General features: G+C 44.3%; 5 protein-coding genes across 6 annotated transcripts in view; 3 read left to right on the forward strand and 2 right to left on the reverse strand.

Annotated features, from left to right (window-relative positions):
• Positions 1-907: 907 nt before the first annotated feature.
• On the forward strand, positions 908-2,388 carry LOC109484348 (lactadherin-like). The gene is made up of 4 exons (XM_019787602.1): positions 908-1,079; positions 1,417-1,586; positions 1,932-2,078; positions 2,377-2,388. The coding sequence occupies exons 1-4, from the start codon at positions 920-922 to the stop codon at positions 2,386-2,388; spliced, it is 489 nt and encodes a 162-aa protein (XP_019643161.1). The 5' UTR covers positions 908-919.
• An 11-nt stretch (positions 2,389-2,399) lies between these two features.
• On the forward strand, positions 2,400-5,856 carry LOC109484349 (ryncolin-1-like). The gene is made up of 7 exons (XM_019787603.1): positions 2,400-2,547; positions 3,085-3,248; positions 3,558-3,707; positions 4,117-4,267; positions 4,500-4,654; positions 4,914-5,181; positions 5,581-5,856. Exons 1-7 carry the CDS (start codon positions 2,460-2,462, stop codon positions 5,820-5,822), a joined length of 1,218 nt encoding a protein of 405 aa, XP_019643162.1. The 5' UTR covers positions 2,400-2,459; the 3' UTR covers positions 5,823-5,856.
• Positions 5,857-10,511: 4,655 nt separating this feature from the next.
• On the reverse strand, positions 10,512-13,211 carry LOC109484517 (zinc finger protein 431-like). Of its 2 annotated transcripts, none has more exons than XM_019787826.1 (2): positions 13,098-13,211; positions 10,512-12,613 (listed from the first exon to the last, which is right to left on the reverse strand). In XM_019787826.1, the coding sequence occupies exon 2, from the start codon at positions 12,609-12,611 to the stop codon at positions 10,785-10,787; it is 1,827 nt and encodes a 608-aa protein (XP_019643385.1). In that variant the 5' UTR covers positions 12,612-12,613; positions 13,098-13,211; the 3' UTR covers positions 10,512-10,784. The 2 variants fall into 2 exon arrangements, with proteins under 2 accessions (XP_019643385.1, XP_019643386.1); XM_019787827.1 differs by having other exon boundaries at positions 10,514-12,572.
• A 272-nt stretch (positions 13,212-13,483) lies between these two features.
• LOC109484533 lies at positions 13,484-17,867 on the forward strand. Its single transcript, XM_019787852.1, has 6 exons — positions 13,484-13,679; positions 14,409-15,155; positions 15,517-15,605; positions 15,953-16,153; positions 16,646-16,715; positions 17,148-17,867. The coding sequence occupies exons 1-6, from the start codon at positions 13,527-13,529 to the stop codon at positions 17,304-17,306; spliced, it is 1,419 nt and encodes a 472-aa protein (XP_019643411.1). The 5' UTR covers positions 13,484-13,526; the 3' UTR covers positions 17,307-17,867.
• A 1,075-nt stretch (positions 17,868-18,942) lies between these two features.
• The window catches only part of LOC109484565 (rab9 effector protein with kelch motifs-like), a 3,106-nt gene continuing 860 nt past the window's right edge, over positions 18,943-21,188 (reverse strand). Inside the window, exons 3-7 of the mRNA XM_019787885.1 lie at positions 20,798-20,954; positions 20,466-20,615; positions 20,044-20,193; positions 19,610-19,697; positions 18,943-19,198 (exon numbers count right to left, since the gene is read on the reverse strand). Coding sequence (XP_019643444.1) covers positions 19,066-19,198; positions 19,610-19,697; positions 20,044-20,193; positions 20,466-20,615; positions 20,798-20,954 — 678 coding nt within the window. The 3' untranslated portion in view covers positions 18,943-19,065. The remainder of the gene's footprint in view (positions 19,199-19,609; positions 19,698-20,043; positions 20,194-20,465; positions 20,616-20,797; positions 20,955-21,188) is intronic.

Raw genomic sequence — 21,188 nt, forward strand, 5'->3', positions numbered from 1 at the left:
GCTGTAGGCGACTCGTGGAGGAGCCTGGGAAAGTTTTGCGGGACCACTCCACCAGACAGCGTCTGCGCCAGTGGAGGTGCCGCGAAGATCGTCTACTATGCAAACCAAAACACACCATCTTCGTTTTCTCTTGCCTGGCAACCAGAAGACGGTAAGAGCAATCTTTTTAGCACGATGTCTTTTCTAAGGAATGATATCAGCTTCATGAGTGTTGGTGGCAGTCATTCGGAATTAGAGTTAAACTGTTATTTTCAACACAAGAAATGGGCTTAACTAGATTTCCTAGTTTATATGGCGCCCCCGGCCCCTGTCCCTTCCAAAAAAATTGTTTATGTTGGAATTTACGATTTAACATTAGTTCAGAATGTATAATGCAATGCTGCATTTAATATAATTCACTACGCTTTATATGTACTGGGTAGCTAAGTAAATTTAAGGATACCTAACTGCTTAATTTATAAAAACTAACATGCCATGGTATTCTTTGGTACACTTTTCAACTACAGTCATCAATCCAGCCTTGGCAGGTTGCATCGCCCCCTATGTGGCAGGTAAGAATATATTCGATAGTGTCCATATTATAGTTTATTCTGGATCCATGCAAGATATTCCCGATTGGTAGCACATCAACTCATCTCCCTTTCACTGTTTTCTGTTTAATATTGATCTTGTATCTTAAATGTATCGTTCGTTCGCAATGAAATGTATTTGTATTGGTGTTTTTAGAAATGTATTTGTATTGGTGTTTTATTGGTGTTTTTAAGGAGGGGCCTTATTTTTTTATTCTGCTTGGTGCCCAATCCTGGATGTATTAATGGGAATAAAATGAAACACAATGAAATCACTTATACTATGCCCATTCATTCCCTCACTAGAAGCAATCACGTGCCCGCCACTGACGGCTCCAGAAAACGGCAACATGACCACCACAGACCACAGTAACACCTACCAAGACGAGGTGCAGTTCACCTGTGACGCTGGGTTTGTTCTAGAGGGCGCTGCTGTAGTGAGATGCCGGGCTGACGGCCGTTGGACGTCGATGCTACCAACATGTTCAACAGCTGGAGCCCAAACTTCACGTATGACCACTTGGTCTGGACGAACATTACATTGATCTAATCTCCAAGCAGATTCTCTGGGACAAGATGGACCTATATTGCCCGCCATAATATTGGACAACCATTTGGCGTTTTTATACTGCCTGGCTAATACGACACTGTCGTGTTAATATGATACTGCACTCCAGCTACCCAAAGATCTGCTTGGAGATTAACATTGTCCTACATTGACGACGTGGGGTCGTTTGGCGCAACAGCAGAGTGCTCGAATCGGAATCGTGCATTGCATTGTTGCAATTTCAAGTTAATAAAAATAAAACAAATCAAATCAAATCAATTCAATCTATCTTGCCCCCAGCTGCCTGTATGGATCCGATGGGGATGGAAGATGGCAGCATTCCAGACAACAGCATCACTGCGTCCTCAGTCTACCGCTATGAACACAGGGCGTACTATGGCCGCCTCAACAGCCTGCATGAGAAAGGCGCATGGGTCGCAGGGGCAAACCAGGCTGGCCAATGGCTTCAGGTAAGACAAAGTCCGATCAACGCACGGCCACGCAAAATGTCGTGCCCGCTCGGCCATTCGACGCCACAATATGTTCGTAAATGGTAAAGGTAGTCTCATAGCCTTTTTAAAGCTGTGGGGGCTGTGTATTGCTAATCCACTGTGTCAAGGGCACACTATTGGGTGGCGGTTGAAGAAAAAGGTTGCGCTCCGCTTTCTAAACCATGTAGTGCCTTGCCAAGGGCACACGATCGGTGACATGACAGGATTCGAACCAGGCGAGGACCTCTCACCTTCCTATACCACACGGCCCCATACGTTCGCATCCGGCAGTACAAACAAATGATCTGCTTGATTCCTGTCCAGGTTGACCTGGGCGGACCTGCTGTGGTCCACGGCGTCGTCACACAAGGCAGGAGGACGGCTGACCAGTGGGTGACGTCATACAAGCTGCAGCGCAGCTGGAAGGGAACGTCCTGGACAACCTACACGGGCACCGACGGGTCGGACAAGGTGAACACATTTCTTCTCGTACTCTCCAAGAGATATTTTTGTACTGGAATCTTTTTAGTATGCCAGAAAAATGTTAACTCCCTGGGCAATTGGATTCTGTCTTGCCAATTTGATTCTGTTTTGCCAATTCGATAATGTCTCGCCAATTTCATATCTTGCAGCCACCTAAAAAGTACCTGGAGAGTTATATTTTTGTGGTAGCTAGTTCAGCACAATTGTCATGCAAAACCACAACAGCAACACCAATTGTTAAAAGTTTGACTTTACAGCAACACTGTTGTTGAATTGAATTTTATAGAAACTGATTTAAATTCTCGGAACCAGATTTTCACGGGGAATAGCGACAGGTCGAGCCCGGTAACAAACCTCCTCAGCCCGCCCATGCCAGCCCGGTACGTCCGGTTCGTGGTGCAGACATGGAGGGGACACGTCTGCATGCGGGTAGACGTGCTCGGCTGCAGGGACGAAGGTCAGTACTTACTGCATCATCATTATCATCATCATGCCTCCGGATTAATCCGGTGAGGTACGTTTGATGAGCTGCAGCTGAGTGTGTTGACAGCGACTAGGAAAGAGTATGGCGATTCTACATTGTCAGTAGCCCGAGTACCATCCGGAATTTTCCTCCTCTACGCTATAAAAAATCCGGATTTTGCTCCGCTACGCTTGATTTTTTTCTACCGTAGCGGATCGGAGCAAAATCCGGATTTTTATCACTCCAGTACCCCCTGTCCCTCATGGTGGACACTATAATCAGAGCAGTTCCTGTGATACTAGGTACGTACCGTATCCAGAACCGTGCCCGTCTAGTCTTATGAATTGTTTATGGTAAGGAGCAGGCGCCATTCTGGATAGTCTCCGCGTATCGGTGAACGTAGATTTACTTCAGGCACGATTGTATGGAATCGCGTGGACTATCCAGAACCCAGAATCTTTAGATTGGATCATCCTAACTCCAAGACCACCTGCACCAAGTGTAATGTATTGTAACATTTGTCTTTACAAGCACATGAAATCTGCAGTTCGCCGCTGGGAATGGAGTCAGGAAATATCCTCGATGACAGCATCACAGCGTCTTCCGTACACGAACACTGTCCGATACCCCACAGCCGGCTGAACAGCGTCATATCCTGGTGCGCGCTGGCAAACGACGTTAACGAGTGGCTGCAGGTACTAAAACATACACGTGTAACAATTTTGAACACACATATAACGCTGTTAAAAGCATAAACGCTTAAAGCCTTAGATTGTATTCTGTAGTTCTTACAGTAGTGATCACTTGTTCAACTTGTTAGCTTGCATTGTCCGTACACTCTTTCTGTACAATATACATTGTTTCATCCTTACTCAGTAAACTCCCGACTTTACTGGAATTTACTACCAATTGGTAAATTCAACTTTTCGTGCAGTGAAGCGTGTTGACGAACGGTGTACTAGTTAGTACGGGTGCTATGCTGTAAACAACTGTGTTGTGTTTAGATTGACCTAGGTTTAGCAATCGTTTCCGGGGTCATCACCCAAGGTCGTGGGGACTTAAATCAGTGGGTGACGTCATACAAGCTGCAGTTCAGCACAGGGGGCGCTTCAGGCAACTGGACAACCTACCAGGAAAGCGACGGAGTCGACAAGGTGGGATGATCATTAGAGTGATGTTGATTATGATATTTACTTTCGCTCTGTTTTGATTCTTCTTCTTCTACTTCTTCCGTTCCAGACAAGACGGCTGACACCATGGTAACTGGTGCTGTAGCAGACACCCTGTGGTGTTGGGTTACATTATGTTGCAAGTTGCAAGACAGAGTTCGAGATGCTTGTCACCATGTGAGTGTGTGTATGTGTGTGTGTGTGTGTGTGTGTGTGTGTGTGTGTGTGTGTGTGTGTGTGTGTGAGAGAGAGAGAGAGAGAGTGTGTGTGTGTGTTTGTGTGTGTGAGTGAGTGAGTGAGAGTATGTGTGTCTGAGAAAAAAATAAGCGGAGCAGTAGGCTGGACCATGCGAAGGTTCATATTATGTATTCAGTATTGCCCCGTGCTTCCCCAGGTGTTCCCAGGTAACGTAGACAACACGACGCCAGTTCGCCACCTGCTGCAGTCACCTGTCACTACCAGGTACGTCCGGCTCGTCCTCGTGACGTGGCACGGACACATCAGCATGAGGGTGGAGGTGCTGGGGTGTTATGACGTTGCCTTCGGTGAGTTCGTAGTTTAAAGGCATCCAAGACAATAGTATCGGGCGGCAAAACAAACAATTCTGGATGAAGAAAGCTGTCGTATATTGACGACAAATCCCTAGTTTTTTTCAGGACTGAAACCGGTGACACAACATTAATTTTCCTAGGCATTATGTGTTCTTTGATGTCTGCTGACAACATACCATGTAGGTGTGCGCATCTAACAGAAAATATTCATGCCGCCGTGACCTAGGGCCCCAAGGATCTGCCTTCTTACCCGAGGACTGTCAGGATATCCACCTCGCGGACCCGGACCTGCCGAGCGGCCCTTATACTGTGTTCCCCTGGGGCGCCCCTAGCGGCCTCCTGGTGTACTGCGACATGGATACCGACGGAGGCGGCTGGACGGTATGGCGGAGATGTTCTCTCGGGCCCAAAGAAGTGAAGGAGTGAAGTGTCGATTTTGGCTAGCTATATATACATGTAGTATCTCCCCCTCTCTTTCTGTGTGTATGTGTGTGTCTGAGTTTGTGTGTGTCACTGTGTGTGTCTGTGTTCCTGTGTGTATGCGCGCAAGGGGGTTTAAAAGGAAAATTAAGTTGAACACTACCATGAGGACTGCATGAATGTCCTTATATGATGTCATGTCAAAAATCTTGTCCCACAGGTGTTCCAGAGACGCCAGGACGGCTCAGTAGACTTCTACCTGTACTGGGACGACTACAGGGCCGGTTTCCCCTCCCAGCGCGTCAGCGGCGAGTTCTGGCTCGGGAACGACAACATCCACCTCCTGACGTCACAGAAGGACTACGTGCTGAGGGTGGATCTGAAGGCTGTGGATGGGGCTACTGCGTACGCCGTGTACGACAGCTTCACCGTGGCGGATGAGTCAGACAAGTACAGGCTGGCCGTTGGGAGATACAGCGGAACTGCAGGTGCATAATATTTCACACTGGCGGTGTTATTGGTATTATTCACCGTGTTATATAGACTACTACACGGTGTTATTAGTATTTCGCATCACCCGAGGTACCAGCCCAACCGCGGGTCGGATCGCCCTCCAACCTTCGGCCGGACCCGTGTCAGGACTGGGGCCGTCTGTCGCCTTCTTCGGGGTAGCAATGAATGATTCAGATCGACTGCTGCTTGGTATCGCTGCAGCTGAAGAATCATAAACCATTGCTGCCCTGAAGAAGGTGAAAGACGGACACTGAAACGTCGGATGAAAAAAACAGTCACTGGTTGCTGAATAAGGGGCCATCTGACATGTGACGTAGTCTCGTTTCCAACCTGGTAAAACTATTCACGGATCGAAACATCCTATCTTTCCACAGGTGACGCCATGGCCTGGCATAACGGAATGCGGTTCAGCACCAGGGACAGCGACAGCGACACCTCAGCGCTCAACTGTGCCGTCACCTACACCGGGGCCTGGTGGTACAACGGCTGTCATCATGCCAACCTGAACGGCATGTACGGCAACAACGACTTCGGGAAGGGGGTCAACTGGATCCAGTTTAAAGGGGAATATGAGTCGCTTGCGTTTAGTGAGATGAAAATAAGGCCCAAGGCTTAACGGCAGTTTTTGAACACAACATTCTGAAACACACACACACACACACACACACAAACACACACACACACAACTTGCGACTCACCAACGTTTCACCAATTAATTTGTAAGTTGTATTGTAAACATTAGCCAACTAGATACATATATTTTACATATATGTTGTTAAAACATACACTTAATGTTTTAGATATCCTGTCAAATCATGGTGTGTACTTTGAATTGAAGATAATATATGATAGCACCAAATGATAGCACCAATCGTCTACAAGTACGAAATGTAAATGCAAGTATTGATATTGCTAAGAGAAGTTACAGCACGAATGATTATTAACCTTGTATAATGCACCTGAGCCTGTAATTAACAATAATACTGTAAATAAACTATTTCATTAAAAGTAGAAAATGTATCTAGAAAAACACGAAGTACATGTACATGTAATTCATGCAGCCTAAAGAAAAATAATACCAAGCGAAGACATTCAAAGCTCCTGAAAAACAATTACTAGGCTAACTTACAAACTAGGCTAACTAACTAGGCTAACTAGTACGTAATAAAAATAAAACAGCTAAACCAACATGGCGAGATTAATAATATGGCCACAACTAGCTTTAAAATAATGGAGAAAACATTGAAGCTCAAGGCTGCATTTGGATCATGACCAGGTTTTCGGATCAGCTATACCAGCAAGCTTTACTTCTTAATCTTCCGACTGTGTCTAAGCTTGTGTCGATCCAAGTTGTACTTCTGTGTAGCAGCGTAGTCGCACTGGTCACATCTGAACGGTTTCTCACCAGTGTGAGTCCGGCTATGGCGTATAAGCGTCATTTTCCGGGCCGCTCTGTAGCCGCACTCCTCGCACCTGTAGGGTTTCTCTCCGGTGTGTTTCACCATGTGTGCGACTAGACCGGGTTTCCACGCCGCAGAAAAGTCGCACTGGTCACATTTGTAGGGCTTTTCTCCTGTATGTTTTCTCATATGTGCGGCTAGTTTAGCCTTGCTAGCTATCCTGTATCCACACACTTTGCACGTATGGCCTTTCCAAGCCGTGTGTTTGACCATGTGTTGGACCAAACAGTTTTTCCAGGCCGAAGAGAAATCACACTGGTCACACTTGTGCGGTTTCTCACCGCTATGCGTTGTCATGTGCGAGTTTAGATGAGATTTTGTAGTCGTCGTATAATCGCACACTTCACAGAAGTAATGTTTCGCAATTGCTTCAGTGTGTTTTAACACGTGCTTGTCTAATCTTGCCTTACGAGCAGCTGAATAGTCGCACTGGTCACATTTGTAGGGTTTCTTACCGGTATGGTTTCTCAAGTGCACAGATAAAGCAGACTTTTCAGTCGCCCTGTACCCACATACCTCACACATGAACGGCTTTTCACCGGTGTGGCTCCGCTTGTGTCGATCTAGGTTGTACTTTCTAGAGGCAGCGTAGTCGCACTGGTCACATCTGAACGGTTTCTCACCTGTGTGAATCCGGCTGTGACGTATAAGCGTCATTTTCCGGGCCGCTCTGTAGCCGCACTCCTCGCACCTGTAGGGTTTCTCTCCGGTGTGTTTCACCATGTGTGCGACTAGACCGGGTTTCCACGACGCAGAAAAGTCGCACTGGTCACATTTGTACGGCTTTTCTCCTGTATGTTTTCTCATATGTGAGGCTAGTTTAGCCTTGCTAGCTATCCTGTATCCACACACTTTACACGTATGGCCTTTTTCAGCCGTGTGTTTGACCATGTGTTGGACCAAACAGTTTTTCCAGGCAGAAGAAAAGTTACACTGGTCACACTTGTACGGTTTCTTACCGCTATGCGTTGTCATGTGCGAGTTAAGATGAGATTTTGTAGTCCCCATATAGTCACACTTTTCACAGAAGTAGCGTTTTTCACCAGTGTGCTTTAAGACGTGATGGGTCAAATATTCTTTCCGAGCAGCAGAATAGTCGCACTGGTCACATTTGTAGGGTTTCTCTCCTGTATGTTTCCTTTTGTGCGCGCTTAGCTGAGCCTTGGTAGCTGTCCTGAATCCGCACTCCTCACAAAAGTAGGGCTTCTCACCAGTGTGGGTGAGGATGTGACGTTTTAAACGACTTTTCAGTGAAAAAGAATAGTCACACAGGTCGCATTTGTAGGGTTTCTCGCCTGAGTGGATTGTCATGTGCACAGTTAGGGTCGACTTTAGAGCCGTCCTGTACCCGCACACGTCGCACATGTGCAGTAACATTTTTTTCACAGGCTTTTGATCAGTGTGTCTAAGGTTATGCCGGTCTAAGTTGTATTTTCTGGCTGCTGAATAGTCGCAGTGGTCACATTTGTACGGTTTTTCTCCTGTATGTGTCTCCAAATGTCTATTTAGCAAACTTTTAAGAGCCGTCCTATGACCGCACTCCTCACACATGTAGGGTTTGTCTCCAGTATGTTTAGCCATGTGCCGGTCTAAATTGCCCTTGTGTGCAGCAGAGTAGTCGCACTGGTCACATTTGTAGGGTTTCTCACCGGTATGTGTTCTCTTATGTTCAGCAAATATTCCCTTTTTAGTCGTTCTGTATCCACACACTTCACATTCGTAGGCGTTCTCGCCAAAATGCTTCACTATGATGTGTTGTTTCAGACTGCTTTTCCACGCAAAAGAGGAACCGCAGTGTTCACACCTGTAACGTTTTTCGCCTCGATGCTTGGTCATATGTCTGGACAATTTACTCATGTTAGTCGCCCCGTACTCATCACACATGTGGAGTCTTTCCCGGGCTCGTTTCGCTGATGGCATGTTTATTTGTTTATGTTCATATACTAGTATTTATGTTCCTTTTCCGTTGTTGTCGTTGGTCCAATGGATGTAACCAGGATTGTTTTATGTTGTGGATGGGGGTCTTAGCTTAAGACGCCTTTCGTGTTGTCGTGTCTGCTTCTCTCTGATATGATGTCCTAGTATGTGAAGTGTTGTTTCGTTTCCAGGAAGACGGATCGGACACTGTCTCTTCGACAGGAAGCCCACAAGTTGGCTCGCCAGGCAGTGCGTGCATCAGTTTTCGCGCTAATTGAGAACACACGTGTCTGGTTAGAACACTACGAAAACAAACACGCCGGTAGCCTGGATACCAGACCCAGCGTGAAGCGATATCAATCCATGGGTGAGTGAGTAACATGGCCCATTCCAATTAGCCTCTACCAGGCTTGCTTGGGAAGCGGCTGGAAAGAATAGAAATTGGCCAAATAGCCAGCATGCGAAATATACAGTCGACAGTCTGTCTCAGTTACTAGCGGTAATGTACAAAATCTTGGGGCGGGCCGTGTTGCTCCCCAGCCGCCAGGATTGGTATCGCCTCGCACTGGGGGTCTGCAAGCCAGGCTACACCACCTGGGGATCGGTGGGCATGGGGTGAAGTTCGGCATGGGAATCACATATTCAATCTACGTGGTCTAATCGATGCACATAAAACAATCAAAAGCTATATATTGGTTTCAGTTTAATTTTCTTGCAAGATAACAGACTGAAGGATTTTGCACGTATCCTAGGCTAGAATCTGAGAGAGTCAGCCTCGCCTCGGGGCCCCCCTGCCCAGCTTGCTAAATCTTGAATAAAGGGGGATTTTTTTTGTCGTGGTTTTAAGCAAACTCATCCACGTCATATGCAACTCTGCACATACTGGTCTTGCATCACTTGTATCTGTAGCATTATACTGGCATATATAGGTCAATAAGGTCATACAAAATTACGTGGAACTTCAAGAGGCATCTACCTACACCCTACATGTGTGGCTCGCCCCCACCTCCACATACAGCGCCAAAACGAACCAAACACACGTAAACTTACCACAGTATGTAGGCAACTGAATACAACGTAGATAGCACACACAAAACAACTTACTTCTTTCGATTCCGATCGGCGCGCAACGTTGTTCAGATGGTTGGAATTTAGAACTGTCAGATTTGAGGGAAGATGCACCGCTACACACACAAAGATGGCGGGCTAGCGGTTCGGCTTGAGGTCAGAGTTCACCGACCTGATAACCCTATTAGGCCATGTTGATTTGATTATATGGATGACATCCTCTGGGAACCCCAAAACTGATGCGCGCGTGCGAATAAAAAAAAAGTTTTGCAAAAAAAAAGTTCTTTTCATTATGAAATCTACGTGGTCATGAGGGTTGAGCAAATGGCACAGAATATGGTTTGGCGAATAATCTAGTCTTCTTTACAATTTCGTCTTTTTTCGTTTGATTTTGGCATTCTACGACATTGGTATAGTTTTTATTAATTTTTTTTGTAACTTGTGGTATATTTTTGCTCATTTTGCAACTGTTTTGTACGATTTACAGTATGGTTGAAAACTTTTTTTTTTTTGGAAACGGTCGAAAATTCATGCGCGCGCGGATGTCATCCATATAATCGAATCAACATGGCCTAATCGGAACACATGCACTGCACTTCATTTCTAAGTTCTAGCAAGGACATTATACAATGTCCTTGGTTCTAGAGTGGATACTAGGAGGCAACGTCTTCCAACACTAGTTCTTGTGTTATTGTGCATACCAAACGCATGTAACACACGACCTAAAATGAGTGAAGGAATGAACGGTTGGTGTATTGGGATCAAATATAAGAAATATATCACAGAGTGAAATACATTCTTTCAAAGAATACAATTTATTCAAAACTTATCTATTGATTACATATCATTTATACAACTTGATACAAGTCATATTAAATATGCTAGTACTTGAATATGTTATCACAATAAATATTAATTAAAAAAAGATATGCTTTAGAACTGATTACTCTAGTTGGTTAGTATCCATCTAAGTAATAGTATATATCATGCAATTTTAAATAATCCAAAAAAGGATGTGCTAAGAAGTACAAAATACATAGCTTAAAAAAAAATCATTCCTATTCCCAGAACTACCAATGGGAGCTCAGGATTCTTCATCACTATATGACAACCAGTCATCACGTGCACAGTTCTCAGTCTGACAATAGTGTAGAAATCTCAACTGTTTCCTGCACTACAAGCAAGTCACCCTTTTCTTTCTCGTCATATTTTTCTCCATGTTGTTTCGCATAATGTTTTCTCAGGTAATACTTATCGGCTGTCCTGTACCCACACTCCACACACCTGTAGGGTTTCTCACCAGTATGTATGACCATGTGCTGGTTTAAATTCTGTTTCCGTGCACCAGAATAGTCGCACAGGTGACACTTGTAGGGTTTTTCTCCAGTGTGTTTCCTCTTATGATTAGCAAGCTGAAATTTGTAATGTGTTCTGTATCCGCACTGGTCACACATGTATTGTTTTTCCCTGTGTTTTAACATGTGTCGGTCAAAGTTCTTTTTCTCTGCGCTAGAGTAGTCGCACTGGTCGCATTTGTATGTTTTCTTGTCAGAGTGTTTTAACTTGTGCTGCTTCAGTCTGCTTTCCCATGAAGCACGATAGTCACACTGATCGCACCGGTAAGGCTTTTCAGAGTTTTCAGGGTGGCATTTAGCAATGTGCTGCTTTAGGTTGTTTTTACGTGTTGAAGAGTAGTCGCAAATTTCACACCGGTGGGGTTTTACTCCAGTGTGTTCGGCCACATGACTCTCTAAGGATTCTTTCCGTGCTGCTGAAAAGTCGCACCAGTCGCATTTGTAGGGTTTCTCACCAGTGTGTGTTCTCATATGTATTGCCAGGTTAGACCTATGGGCAGTCCTGAAGGTGCACTCTTTACATGCAAAGGGTTTGACTCCAGTGTGCGTCACCATATGGTCGTCTAAACGACACTTTGTGACAGCAGCAAAGTCACACTGGTCACATTTGTGGGGTTTCTCACCCGTGTGTTTTTTCTTATGTAGTAGTAACTGAGACTGACGGGTTGCTCTGAACCCACACTCCTCACACAGGTAGGGTTTCTCACCTGTGTGTGTACGTATATGTTGGTCTAGAAGGTGTTTTAATGAAGTGGAATAGTCACACTGGTCACATTTATGAGGCTTTTCATCAGAATGTTTCGCTGCCATATGCACTGATAGGCTACGTTTATAAGCTGTCCTGTATTCACACTTGTCACACTTGTAAGGTTTGACACCAGAATGTTTAGATTGTATGTGATTGTTCAACATGTATTTCTGTTTTGTGGCATAGCTGCACTGAGTACAATGGTAGTCTGCTTTTGCTGCTGTTTCTTGACTTGGCCCTGGTTTATCGCTCTTGTTTTGACATCCCCCATGTAACAAAGGTTTCTCTTGAGACTTTACAGAGCTTGTTTCCTCATTTGAACTTTCACCCTCCTCCTGCCATTCTGCATCTGTTGAATTGTCCTCATCTCTGCTCCTGGTTTCATCATCATCACTCATATTTATGGACTGGTCCAGATGGTAGGGGTTTCCACCTGTGTGCTTTTTCATGTGTACAGAGAGGTTTGCCAGACGACTTGTCGTGTATCCACAATGAGAACAAACATGGCCACGATGGGTGGATTCTTCACTGCAGGTTTCCTCACATGGACTCTCCTCAGATGGACTCTCCCTTTTCTCAGATGGACTCTCCCTTTTCTCACATGGACTCTCCCTTTTCTCAGATGGACTCTCCCTTTTCTCACATGGACTCTCCCTTTGCTCACATGGACTCTCCCTTTGCTCACATGGACTCTCCCTTTGCTCACATGGACTCTCCCTTTCCCTGTCCTGCTGCCCTTCTGTATCTGTTGTCTGATCCTCTCCACTGTTATTCTCGTTTCCAGAATCTTCAGCAGACATGGCCAGTACATATGCCGCCTGTAGTATATCCAAGCCAAAATCCTCCTGAGGATCCATTTCTACAAAGTACAAAACATAACGGAATTACAGAACAAGAAATAGATAAATGCAGAAGACAAGTGTACCTCAAGCAACTGCATAGTCTTTATATTTTATGTAACAGTGCTAACTGACCATGCTAAAGGGTCGTGCGACCTTTTAGTGTAGTGGTTAGCGTTGGTGACCGCCAAGCGAACAACTCGGGTTCGATTCCCGGTTGTGACCTGCTCGCCCCTTCCTGCTCGCCCCTTTCGGTTTTTACATTTATATCAATAATTATATATAAAAATTTTAGAATACTAATATTTGAAAATCAAATACATTGCCGATTGACTTATCCAGTTGCTTGACTACTACATGTAGTAACTGTTTTTTCAGTATCATAATTTCAGCAAAAATTATTTATAATTTTACAAAACAGGCCCCATACTCTAACCCCATACAAGGAGGTTGTTATGCTAGTAAAACAGTACAGTAAGCATTGATAGCAAATAAAGGAGTTACCTAGCCTGTCACGTTTCCCAGAAGACTCTAAGCTGAAGTGAAGTACGTTGAAAATCTTGATAGTTTTGGAGAAAAATAAAAGAACCGCTATGCAAGATGGCGATTGCAAGAAGACGTAAGGTTAGAGGTCACAGCTTGCAGTTACAACATTTTTACTAGGTGACGCTTTTAAACAAAAAGTCCTTGAACAAATCAATCCGCTTCAACGTAAAATCATTTTATTCAGACATCCCATGCATATAAATTCCTTGTTATATACGAGAACTATGAGGTCAAAAATGTAGATTTGACTGTTCAAGTACAATATCTCTACCTGAAAATATTCAGGTGAAAATCCCTACCTATAATTGACGGTACTTGGTCCAGTCCAAGATGGCGGGCTGATTGTTGCATTTGATGGTCGAGGAAAACTAAGTTTGTGCGGCCGAGATGGCTTTCCAGCTGCGGTTCCTGAAGCCGACTTGCTGCAGCCTGCCCAGTATCGTGCCCAGGACGAGCTCTTGTCGTGTTGGCCGCCATTTCGGCTCCCAGGAAGCCGGGATCTCAGCTGAAACATCGTCCTGCGAACTGTCCAGATCCGAGGTGAGCAAAAGTGTACAGACCTGTGGATTGCGAAACTCGTACCCTATTTCTGTGGACGTTCTGTATCGCTGTCTGGTTATGTTGGTGTATAATTTGACATCGTTTGTGTAAGGTTTTAATAAAAAATTAATGGATGGATCGCAGTGATTAGTTCTGATTTCTTTAGTGGAAAGATGGAAAGTTCCGGCTACACTGTTTTGGCGGGAGTGGGAGGGGCGGGTTCTTTTTTGTAACAGGTGACTACATGAAGGTCAGAATCGTAACATGTAATCGGCCCGGCTGATAGAAAGGCCTGTTAGACCGAAATATCCTCTTTATGTGAGGTTCCGTCGGTTTTTGTAGTTATTGAGAGAATATTTCTATCCTGTCACGCTATTAGACCAGTTGTGTTAACAAGAAACTTAAATGAACCCAAAACAAACACAAATGTTGACCTTAAGAGGACACGGGCGTCGAGGTCGACCCTATGCTAAGGATATACTTACATTAGGAAAATTAAAATTGAGCTTCAAGATTTTTGATGAATTATAAGCATAATAAAGATTTTTGTGTTGTCATTATTAGGATTAACCATACATGTATCTTTGTTATGTATTTTGTTTGACCCATTTCTCTTCCCTCATGACCTCAATGAAAAGTGGCCTGCAGGCCAATTTGAGCCTCTCGTGACTGAATAACTTTTGGTTCAAACAAACAAAAAAGCAATTCTTTTTGTCATCTTCATGACAGGTGAGCAAGCAGGCATGTCACAACAGTGCCAGTGTGTCAGGACACCCACAATGCACCAGGGGCAGGCTGACATGCCCCCTTCCGCAACCTCAAGAAGTCACCTGTACCAGACTCGGGACGCTCGTACGCGAAAGTCATCAGAAACTCGACTCTGATTGTGACGGAAACAGTGGAGGAAAGTCACACCGATGGAGATCGGTAGCGAAAGAACAGAGTCCGACATCGCTGATGGTCTTACCGGATGGAACACTCCTGCATCCCTTCATCTTTGTCAGCCCTGGGAAGCCAGCAGAAGGGGATCTAGAACAAAATGTCTTAAAAGAATCTCTCAATGCTGTGAACGAACCCTTTCTTTCATCTACAACAAAAGGAAAAGACAAGAAATGTAGTACTAAAGAGTCGGAGGTAGAAAAGGGATATTTTGACTCTGTTATTGTGAATGAAACAATTTCTAGCCTGCTAGCCCAGTTTGAGGACATTTTTAAGGATAATGTCATCGCTAGAGAAGTACAGAAAGTGACGATGTTGCCATCCCAACAGCTGTTACCATGGCAACAGGACAAAACCGCAAAATCTGAAAATGCAGAAGTTTTAAAAGACATGGACGTCATGATGTCAGTGGATGTTAAAAAGCAGGCGAAGAGACATGAACTTCAGATGACCTCCGAGGGCAAGGTCACGCGACCTTCAGACAACAGAGTGACGGAGGAACAATTAGCAGAAGTACGGGACAAGCTGGGGGAACAGGTAGGCTGGAGCACCTGTAGATGTTAGCAATAATAACAGTGTAACCTTGAATCAGAATCCTTCTTTCAACAATTATTCCTCATCACTCTAATTTCTTGGTGTTAGAGGGTATGTTCTTCAACAGTATACCAAATACAAGTTGAGTTATACACATTTACACAAGTATCTTTACGAACACCAGGATTATTCTACTATCTCTCCAGGACTCACGTCCCTGAATCAGACCAAGGAGCTTCTGTCACATGTGATAGAAGCTCCTTGATCAGACACTGGACTGTACCACACTCCCCCTAAGGGGTTTACCACACTGATTTCCCATTTGTTAATACCGTGATATGTGCTGCTCCCCTCCCCCTCACAGATGCCGAGGTTCTTCCGTGGTAACCATGACTACGGGATGTACCATCCTGACGTCGTCTTCATCAACGACTTCCTCAACATGACCACCAAGTAAGACTTTTCTTGACCTGATTTTTGGTTAATTTTATATATACGAACAGGTTCATTGTGAAAATGGCTTTTTATACCGTTGTGTTTTTCTGGTAGTACAGTCAAGTAAACTAAATACTATCACTCACTCACTCTCACTCACTCGCTCACTCACTTATTCACTCATCCACTCAAGCCCACTTATTCACTCACTTACTGTCCAGGATTTGTCTATCGAAGCCAAATACATATATGCTGAAGAATCTCCCCTTGGTAGCTGCTGTATTGTATGTGTTGCCATTCCAAGACACAACTAACTTTGAAACAATAAAACAGGACACAGCTAAGCTCCTTTTGACACCCCACAGAGGCCGCACGACGTACCAGGCGCTCCTGACGCTGCTGAGGATGGCGGCGTGGACGTACTACGTGGACGTGCGGCTGGACGTGCTGAAGCTGACGTACGAGGTACAGGACGGCACGGTCCAGGCTCGCTGGCGCGTCCATGGTCTGCCACTGCACCTGCTGCTGCTCAGGTTCTGGAGAAAGGACAAGTCTGGGCTCTACAGGTGAGAGAACTTCTACCTAAGGTTTAACATGGTTTGTATGCACAATATTTTTATGCACTTATATTGTTTAGGTTTAAATGTGTGTCTTGTTTGTGTGCTTATAATTGTTTTGTGTGTGGGCCACAACACCAGCCCCCGCTGCCTGTGGCCCACAAGTATTGTATTTGTTTGCAATCTCAATAAATCAAATCAAATCAAATATGGTTCTGTATAGGATAGGACAGGTCTGGCCTCTACAGATTTGTTAATTTGTTCGTTCCTTTAATAATTACTAGTATACCCCAAATTCTCTATTTGGCCATTAGGGCCACATTTCATAGACTGGGGTTGCTTTTAATTTTATAAGGGGTGTCAAGGGGTTATCAGAAATGGCACAGGTGAGAGGACCATATGCTCACAACCTTATAACAGAAACAAAATTGATACGTCTAACTAAGTTTGATCAGCATAGAAGGAACAGGTTTAACAGTTGCATCCCTCATTGTTCTGCAGATCCATCGATGCGTTCTCCATGTTCACAGTGGGGCCAGATGGACACATCACCAGGCACCACTGCTCCAAGGTCTGTACCTCAAATTTGACTCAAAGTAATTTTTAATGAAGAAAAGGAGGGGCAGTCAATCCTTAGTATGTATTATAGGAAGTCCCCCCAACTTGGTGGGGTCGTCTGACATAGTGATAGCGTCTTTGGCCCGGAACCAAGAGGTACGGGGTTCCAACCCCACCTTATCCTTGGGAAAGGCACTTTACACGACTTTCCTCACTTCACTCAGGTGAAAATGAGTTGCCAGAATGATCATTATCATGATCGTGGGCATTAAAAGAAAACCAAACCAAAACCAGCTGAATAGGGCTGATTTCCAAGAGAGCCCTTTATAGGTAAACAGAATACAAACTTGAAAAGTAATAGGACATAGTTCTTGCTCTGTTTTGTCTACTACATGTGGTGAATTTCTAATGAACACATTTCTTCCTTCCTTCCTGTATTCCCCAGATGATGCCAGACCCAGGGAAGTACCGGCGTGTGGTGAGTCTGTGGGAACGTATCGCAGGTCTGCGTGTCCGGCCGGCCGCCACCCTCAGTATGGACCCAACATCTCTATCCCTTACCGCGCCGAAGGGGGCACCAAAGGCAGCGGAACAGATCTACTGAGGTGGTTATAAGGATGATAAAACTCCCTTTTTTTAACCTCAAGTGACTGAAGTCTTATCACGTGTAAAGTACTTCTAAGGGTGATGTCTGAGAAGAAAAGGAGGTGCTGCTTGCTAGATTCTTTGTACACATTTTTCACTCCCTCATAATTCATTTTTATCAATCAATATTGGGTACACATGAATGCTCATTATGTAGCATGTTGCAGGACAGAGTTGGAGGGCCCTCTCAGTATGGAACCCACCTCTCTCTCTCTTACTGTGCCGAAGTGGCCACCAAAGGCAGCAGGACAGTTCTACTGGGGGGACAGTTACACATTAGTACAAACAACTGGATAGATTTTGTCAGTGACAGTGTACGAACGGACATCTGTGCAGTTGTTTGGGTGTAACTGTTATCTTATTACCTGGATCTGATGTTACTGCTGAAATTTTCTGCTCTTTGAATTCTATGGTCGGTCACACCAGTTTGTCTCCTTGGTTCTCAGACATTTTCATCAAAACAGAAATAAAGAAAATAGACAAGATGACGACATACTCAAGTTAGATCAGACGTCAGACATGAAAAGAATTAAAACAAAGAAATTAAACAAAGATATGATAGCCTTTCTGACTGAGAATAAAGGATGGTTTGAAACCCCTACACGTAAAAAGTGATTTTTATAAAATCGATTTTTGTCACTTGAAATGGTGGAAGGACTAAGAAGCGTAGATGCACTGCGAGTGTATATCTATAACCAAAAGTATGACCCGCAGTCCCCTGCTGATTTACTAGGGGGCATTTCTGCTGCTTGCTGTGCTTGTGCTTGCCAATTGTACTATGTACCATGTACATATAGCAGCTCTGCTTTTGGCTATTCCAGTGAAGTTTTAGGTGACTCAGATGTGAAGCATTAAAACAATTGCAAAAGTAGACATGAACTATCCCCAGTACACTTGGCAAGTTGCACACCATTATACATTTAACTACAACAAAAAGCTAAGAGAAAAAAAAAATGGACGTGGGATAACAAAAAAATAACAATCTGGATGAATTCATAGGATCTTTCAGGGTAACACGGAGTGGCAAATAAGGCTTAGACAGTCTAATTATTATATTATGCTTGGGACAACCAAAATTCAAAAGAAGTGGCAGTAAAACTTCTGGATCAAAAGTACATCTGAGTTTGACAGAATGATGTGCATGGTAACTATGTATGCCTATGCTGTGGAATGTACATTTATAGCTATATTTGAAAAAGTATATATGCAGAGATGGAAGTAGAAGTTAGACTATAATTGTAAAGTTTGTGTATTTTTACCAAAATAATCTGGGCTGTTACAAAATAAAACTGTCAAACAGATCCTTTGTCAGTATCTCATTTTTTATTTTTGTACTGAAACTTAAATCTGGCCAGATCTTACAAGTTACAGGGAAGGTTTTTTTTTGATGGCCAATGCAGCCTTGGAGACTGAGGTGATCTGGAGAAAATTATATTGAATATGCTGAAAATCTACATCATCATAATCAGTCGACCATATTGAGCTCAAGAAAGATGAAAGATGTAGCTTTGACTGGAATACGTTCTTAATATTTTGCAATATTTGTGCACCATACATAATAGTATGATGAATGCTGTGTACATGTAACAATACAACAAATTTTGTAATTTTTATGTTTAATTCTTACTTTCACAAGTACATGTATGTCATGATTGTCAATGTTTGGGGATGTAATGCCAGAATTTGAATCATCTGTTTTAGGAGAACCGAAACCTTGATCATGCGATTCTCATGACGAGACAGTCGTCGTGTATGATTCCCTGTGTGTCCATTCCTCCATACACCAGCAGCATCGTCACCTTCCCATCATGCACCACACCAATCCCAGCATGCTCCTGGGACCCCGAGGCTGCTGCATGACCTTGACCTGCTGCTCCTGCGACCTTCGGAACGGTTCCCTCGGGCAAAAACTGTTCCGTAACGTCCAATATCGTCGGCTGACTGCCTGTCTCCTCAACACTAGGAACTTGCTCCTCTGCATTTTGTGACTGAGAGGAGTTTTCTGAAGAAGACACGACTGATTCTGTTGCCATGGTTTCTGTCCGGTTCGAACCAGATTCCTGGTTTTTCACGTCAGCATTCTCTTCTTCAGTTCCTTTCCCACTCCCCGACAATAATGTGGAACCTGCCTGATTTTCTGTGCCAGTGTTTGGTTCTTCAGTACCTTTTCCATCTGTTAGTGATGAGGCGTCCTCTCCGGGGTTTTGACAGACCCCTCCAGGGTCCCCGGCCCCCTCCCCCTTATGCTCCCCCCTCCCCCCCACAGATAGCTGAATGATGCACGCTGCGTGGTCCAGTCTGGGTCCCGGAGGTGGACCCTCTGGTTTCAGCTCACGCCACGTCAGATTTTCTGCAAGAAAAAATAACACACACACACAATTGGTGAGTCTGATACATAGTGTACATGTACAAGGGAAAACTTGAATTGATTACAACTGTGCAAACAACTGAGCATGTAAACAACAGTAAAAGTGAGCTCACTGAAAAGCTTATCTTTCACTGGTTGAAAATAGGCTTGTAGCCCTGCCTTACACAGCCTGTATACATTGTACATGGTGTACAAAACTGGTGCTACATCTAAAGGTAGTTTACAGGTTATGCCAAACAAACAACCACAACTCTTAACTGCTAGTTAGGACTAAAACCTTTTACTAAAACCTATTACTAAAACCTTTTCACTAGTCCACCCCACTCACCAGTGTTGAGAACATGCATGCTGTCCAGAGCTCCCTCCTGGTTCATCCCACCAAACAGGTAAACCTGTGACCCGTGCACCACGGCTGTATGTGCCGCACGAGCTGAGGGCACAGGGCCTTTAGGCTTCAGCCGCTTCCACTTCTTTGTGTCTGGGAAAAAAGGAATTTTAAAATTCAAAATTTGTCCAAAATGGCAGTAATTGTTACAGTATACTAGTATACAAATGTATATGTATATATATATATATATGAGTTAGCTTAGTGACTCTGACTTGCATAAGAATAAACTTCCACGAATATTCATTTTACAACTTACAGTGTCATGGGGAAAATATAATATAGTACAAAGTATTTTGAAATAAAATCAGTCAATGTAAAATGCGTATAATGCGGTATAAAGCGTATATTTATGCGGTCCTCACCTAGATTGAGCACGTACAAGTCATCGTAGAAGGTGACCCCTGACATGCCCCCGTGTACGTACAGCTTGTTGCCCGTGGCAACCATCACATGACCATGGCGAGATTTGGGCGGCTTCCCTTCAAGCTGTGGCTGGCTCCAGGTCAGGGTCGCTAGGCAACCAGACACAAACAACAACAAGGTGAATTATTTTGGCATCACTCAACATTTGAACACTTCATATTTAGTTTACATGCTCATCAAAGGCACCCAGAGTGATTTCAGGCAAGTAAAACTGGATTTTCCATTTCCGATCATTTTTCTAATGTAGTACTAATAAGTTGAATGAACATACCTGCATCAAAGACATGCAATTTCCTATCTTCCACAGGCTCAGCCCCAGTCTTACCCCCTCCCCACACGTACAGCCTGTCTCCCCGGTGGGCTGTATAGTGACAGGTGCGCGGGGAGGGCGGGGTTCCCTGTACATCAGCTGTGGTCCAGGTGCCAGTCTCTGGAACCAGACAGGGCACAACATTAGGGTTGTAGGTCACCCAAACACTAAGTGGTTTCATGTTTGGTACTTTGATCAAGTAGACAGGAGAGGGGAAGAGGGGCAGCAAGGGGAGAGAGAAAGAGAGAGAGAGAGAGAGAGAGAGAGAGAGAGAGAGAGAGAGAGAGAGAGAGAGAGAGAGAGAGAGAGAGAGAGAGAGAAGAAGAAGAAGAAGAAGAAGAAGAAGAAGAAG

The sequence above is a fragment of the Branchiostoma belcheri genome, unplaced genomic scaffold (genome assembly GCF_001625305.1).
Source record: "Branchiostoma belcheri isolate BF01 breed outbred unplaced genomic scaffold, Haploidv18h27 scaffold7, whole genome shotgun sequence".
In the NCBI taxonomy this organism is placed as follows: Eukaryota; Metazoa; Chordata; class Leptocardii; order Amphioxiformes; family Branchiostomatidae; genus Branchiostoma; species Branchiostoma belcheri.

What these genes read in the sequence shown, in the direction of transcription:
- LOC109484348 (XM_019787602.1), top strand. Translation starts at nt 920, where the DNA reads ATGACCACCACAGACCACAGTAACACCTACCAAGACGAGGTGCAGTTC. An exon ending in AGCTGGAGCCCAAACTTCAC is followed by an intron (nt 1,080 to 1,416) that starts GTATGACCACTT and finishes TCTTGCCCCCAG; the next exon opens with CTGCCTGTATGGATCCGATG. An exon ending in AGGCTGGCCAATGGCTTCAG is followed by an intron (nt 1,587 to 1,931) that starts GTAAGACAAAGT and finishes ATTCCTGTCCAG; the next exon opens with GTTGACCTGGGCGGACCTGC.
- LOC109484349 (XM_019787603.1), top strand. Translation starts at nt 2,460, where the DNA reads ATGCCAGCCCGGTACGTCCGGTTCGTGGTGCAGACATGGAGGGGACAC. An exon ending in GCTCGGCTGCAGGGACGAAG is followed by an intron (nt 2,548 to 3,084) that starts GTCAGTACTTAC and finishes TGTCTTTACAAG; the next exon opens with CACATGAAATCTGCAGTTCG. An exon ending in ACGTTAACGAGTGGCTGCAG is followed by an intron (nt 3,249 to 3,557) that starts GTACTAAAACAT and finishes TGTTGTGTTTAG; the next exon opens with ATTGACCTAGGTTTAGCAAT.
- LOC109484517 (XM_019787826.1), bottom strand. Translation starts at nt 12,611, where the DNA reads ATGGATCCTCAGGAGGATTTTGGCTTGGATATACTACAGGCGGCATAT.
- LOC109484533 (XM_019787852.1), top strand. Translation starts at nt 13,527, where the DNA reads ATGGCTTTCCAGCTGCGGTTCCTGAAGCCGACTTGCTGCAGCCTGCCC. An exon ending in GGGACAAGCTGGGGGAACAG is followed by an intron (nt 15,156 to 15,516) that starts GTAGGCTGGAGC and finishes TCCCCCTCACAG; the next exon opens with ATGCCGAGGTTCTTCCGTGG. An exon ending in TTCCTCAACATGACCACCAA is followed by an intron (nt 15,606 to 15,952) that starts GTAAGACTTTTC and finishes GACACCCCACAG; the next exon opens with AGGCCGCACGACGTACCAGG.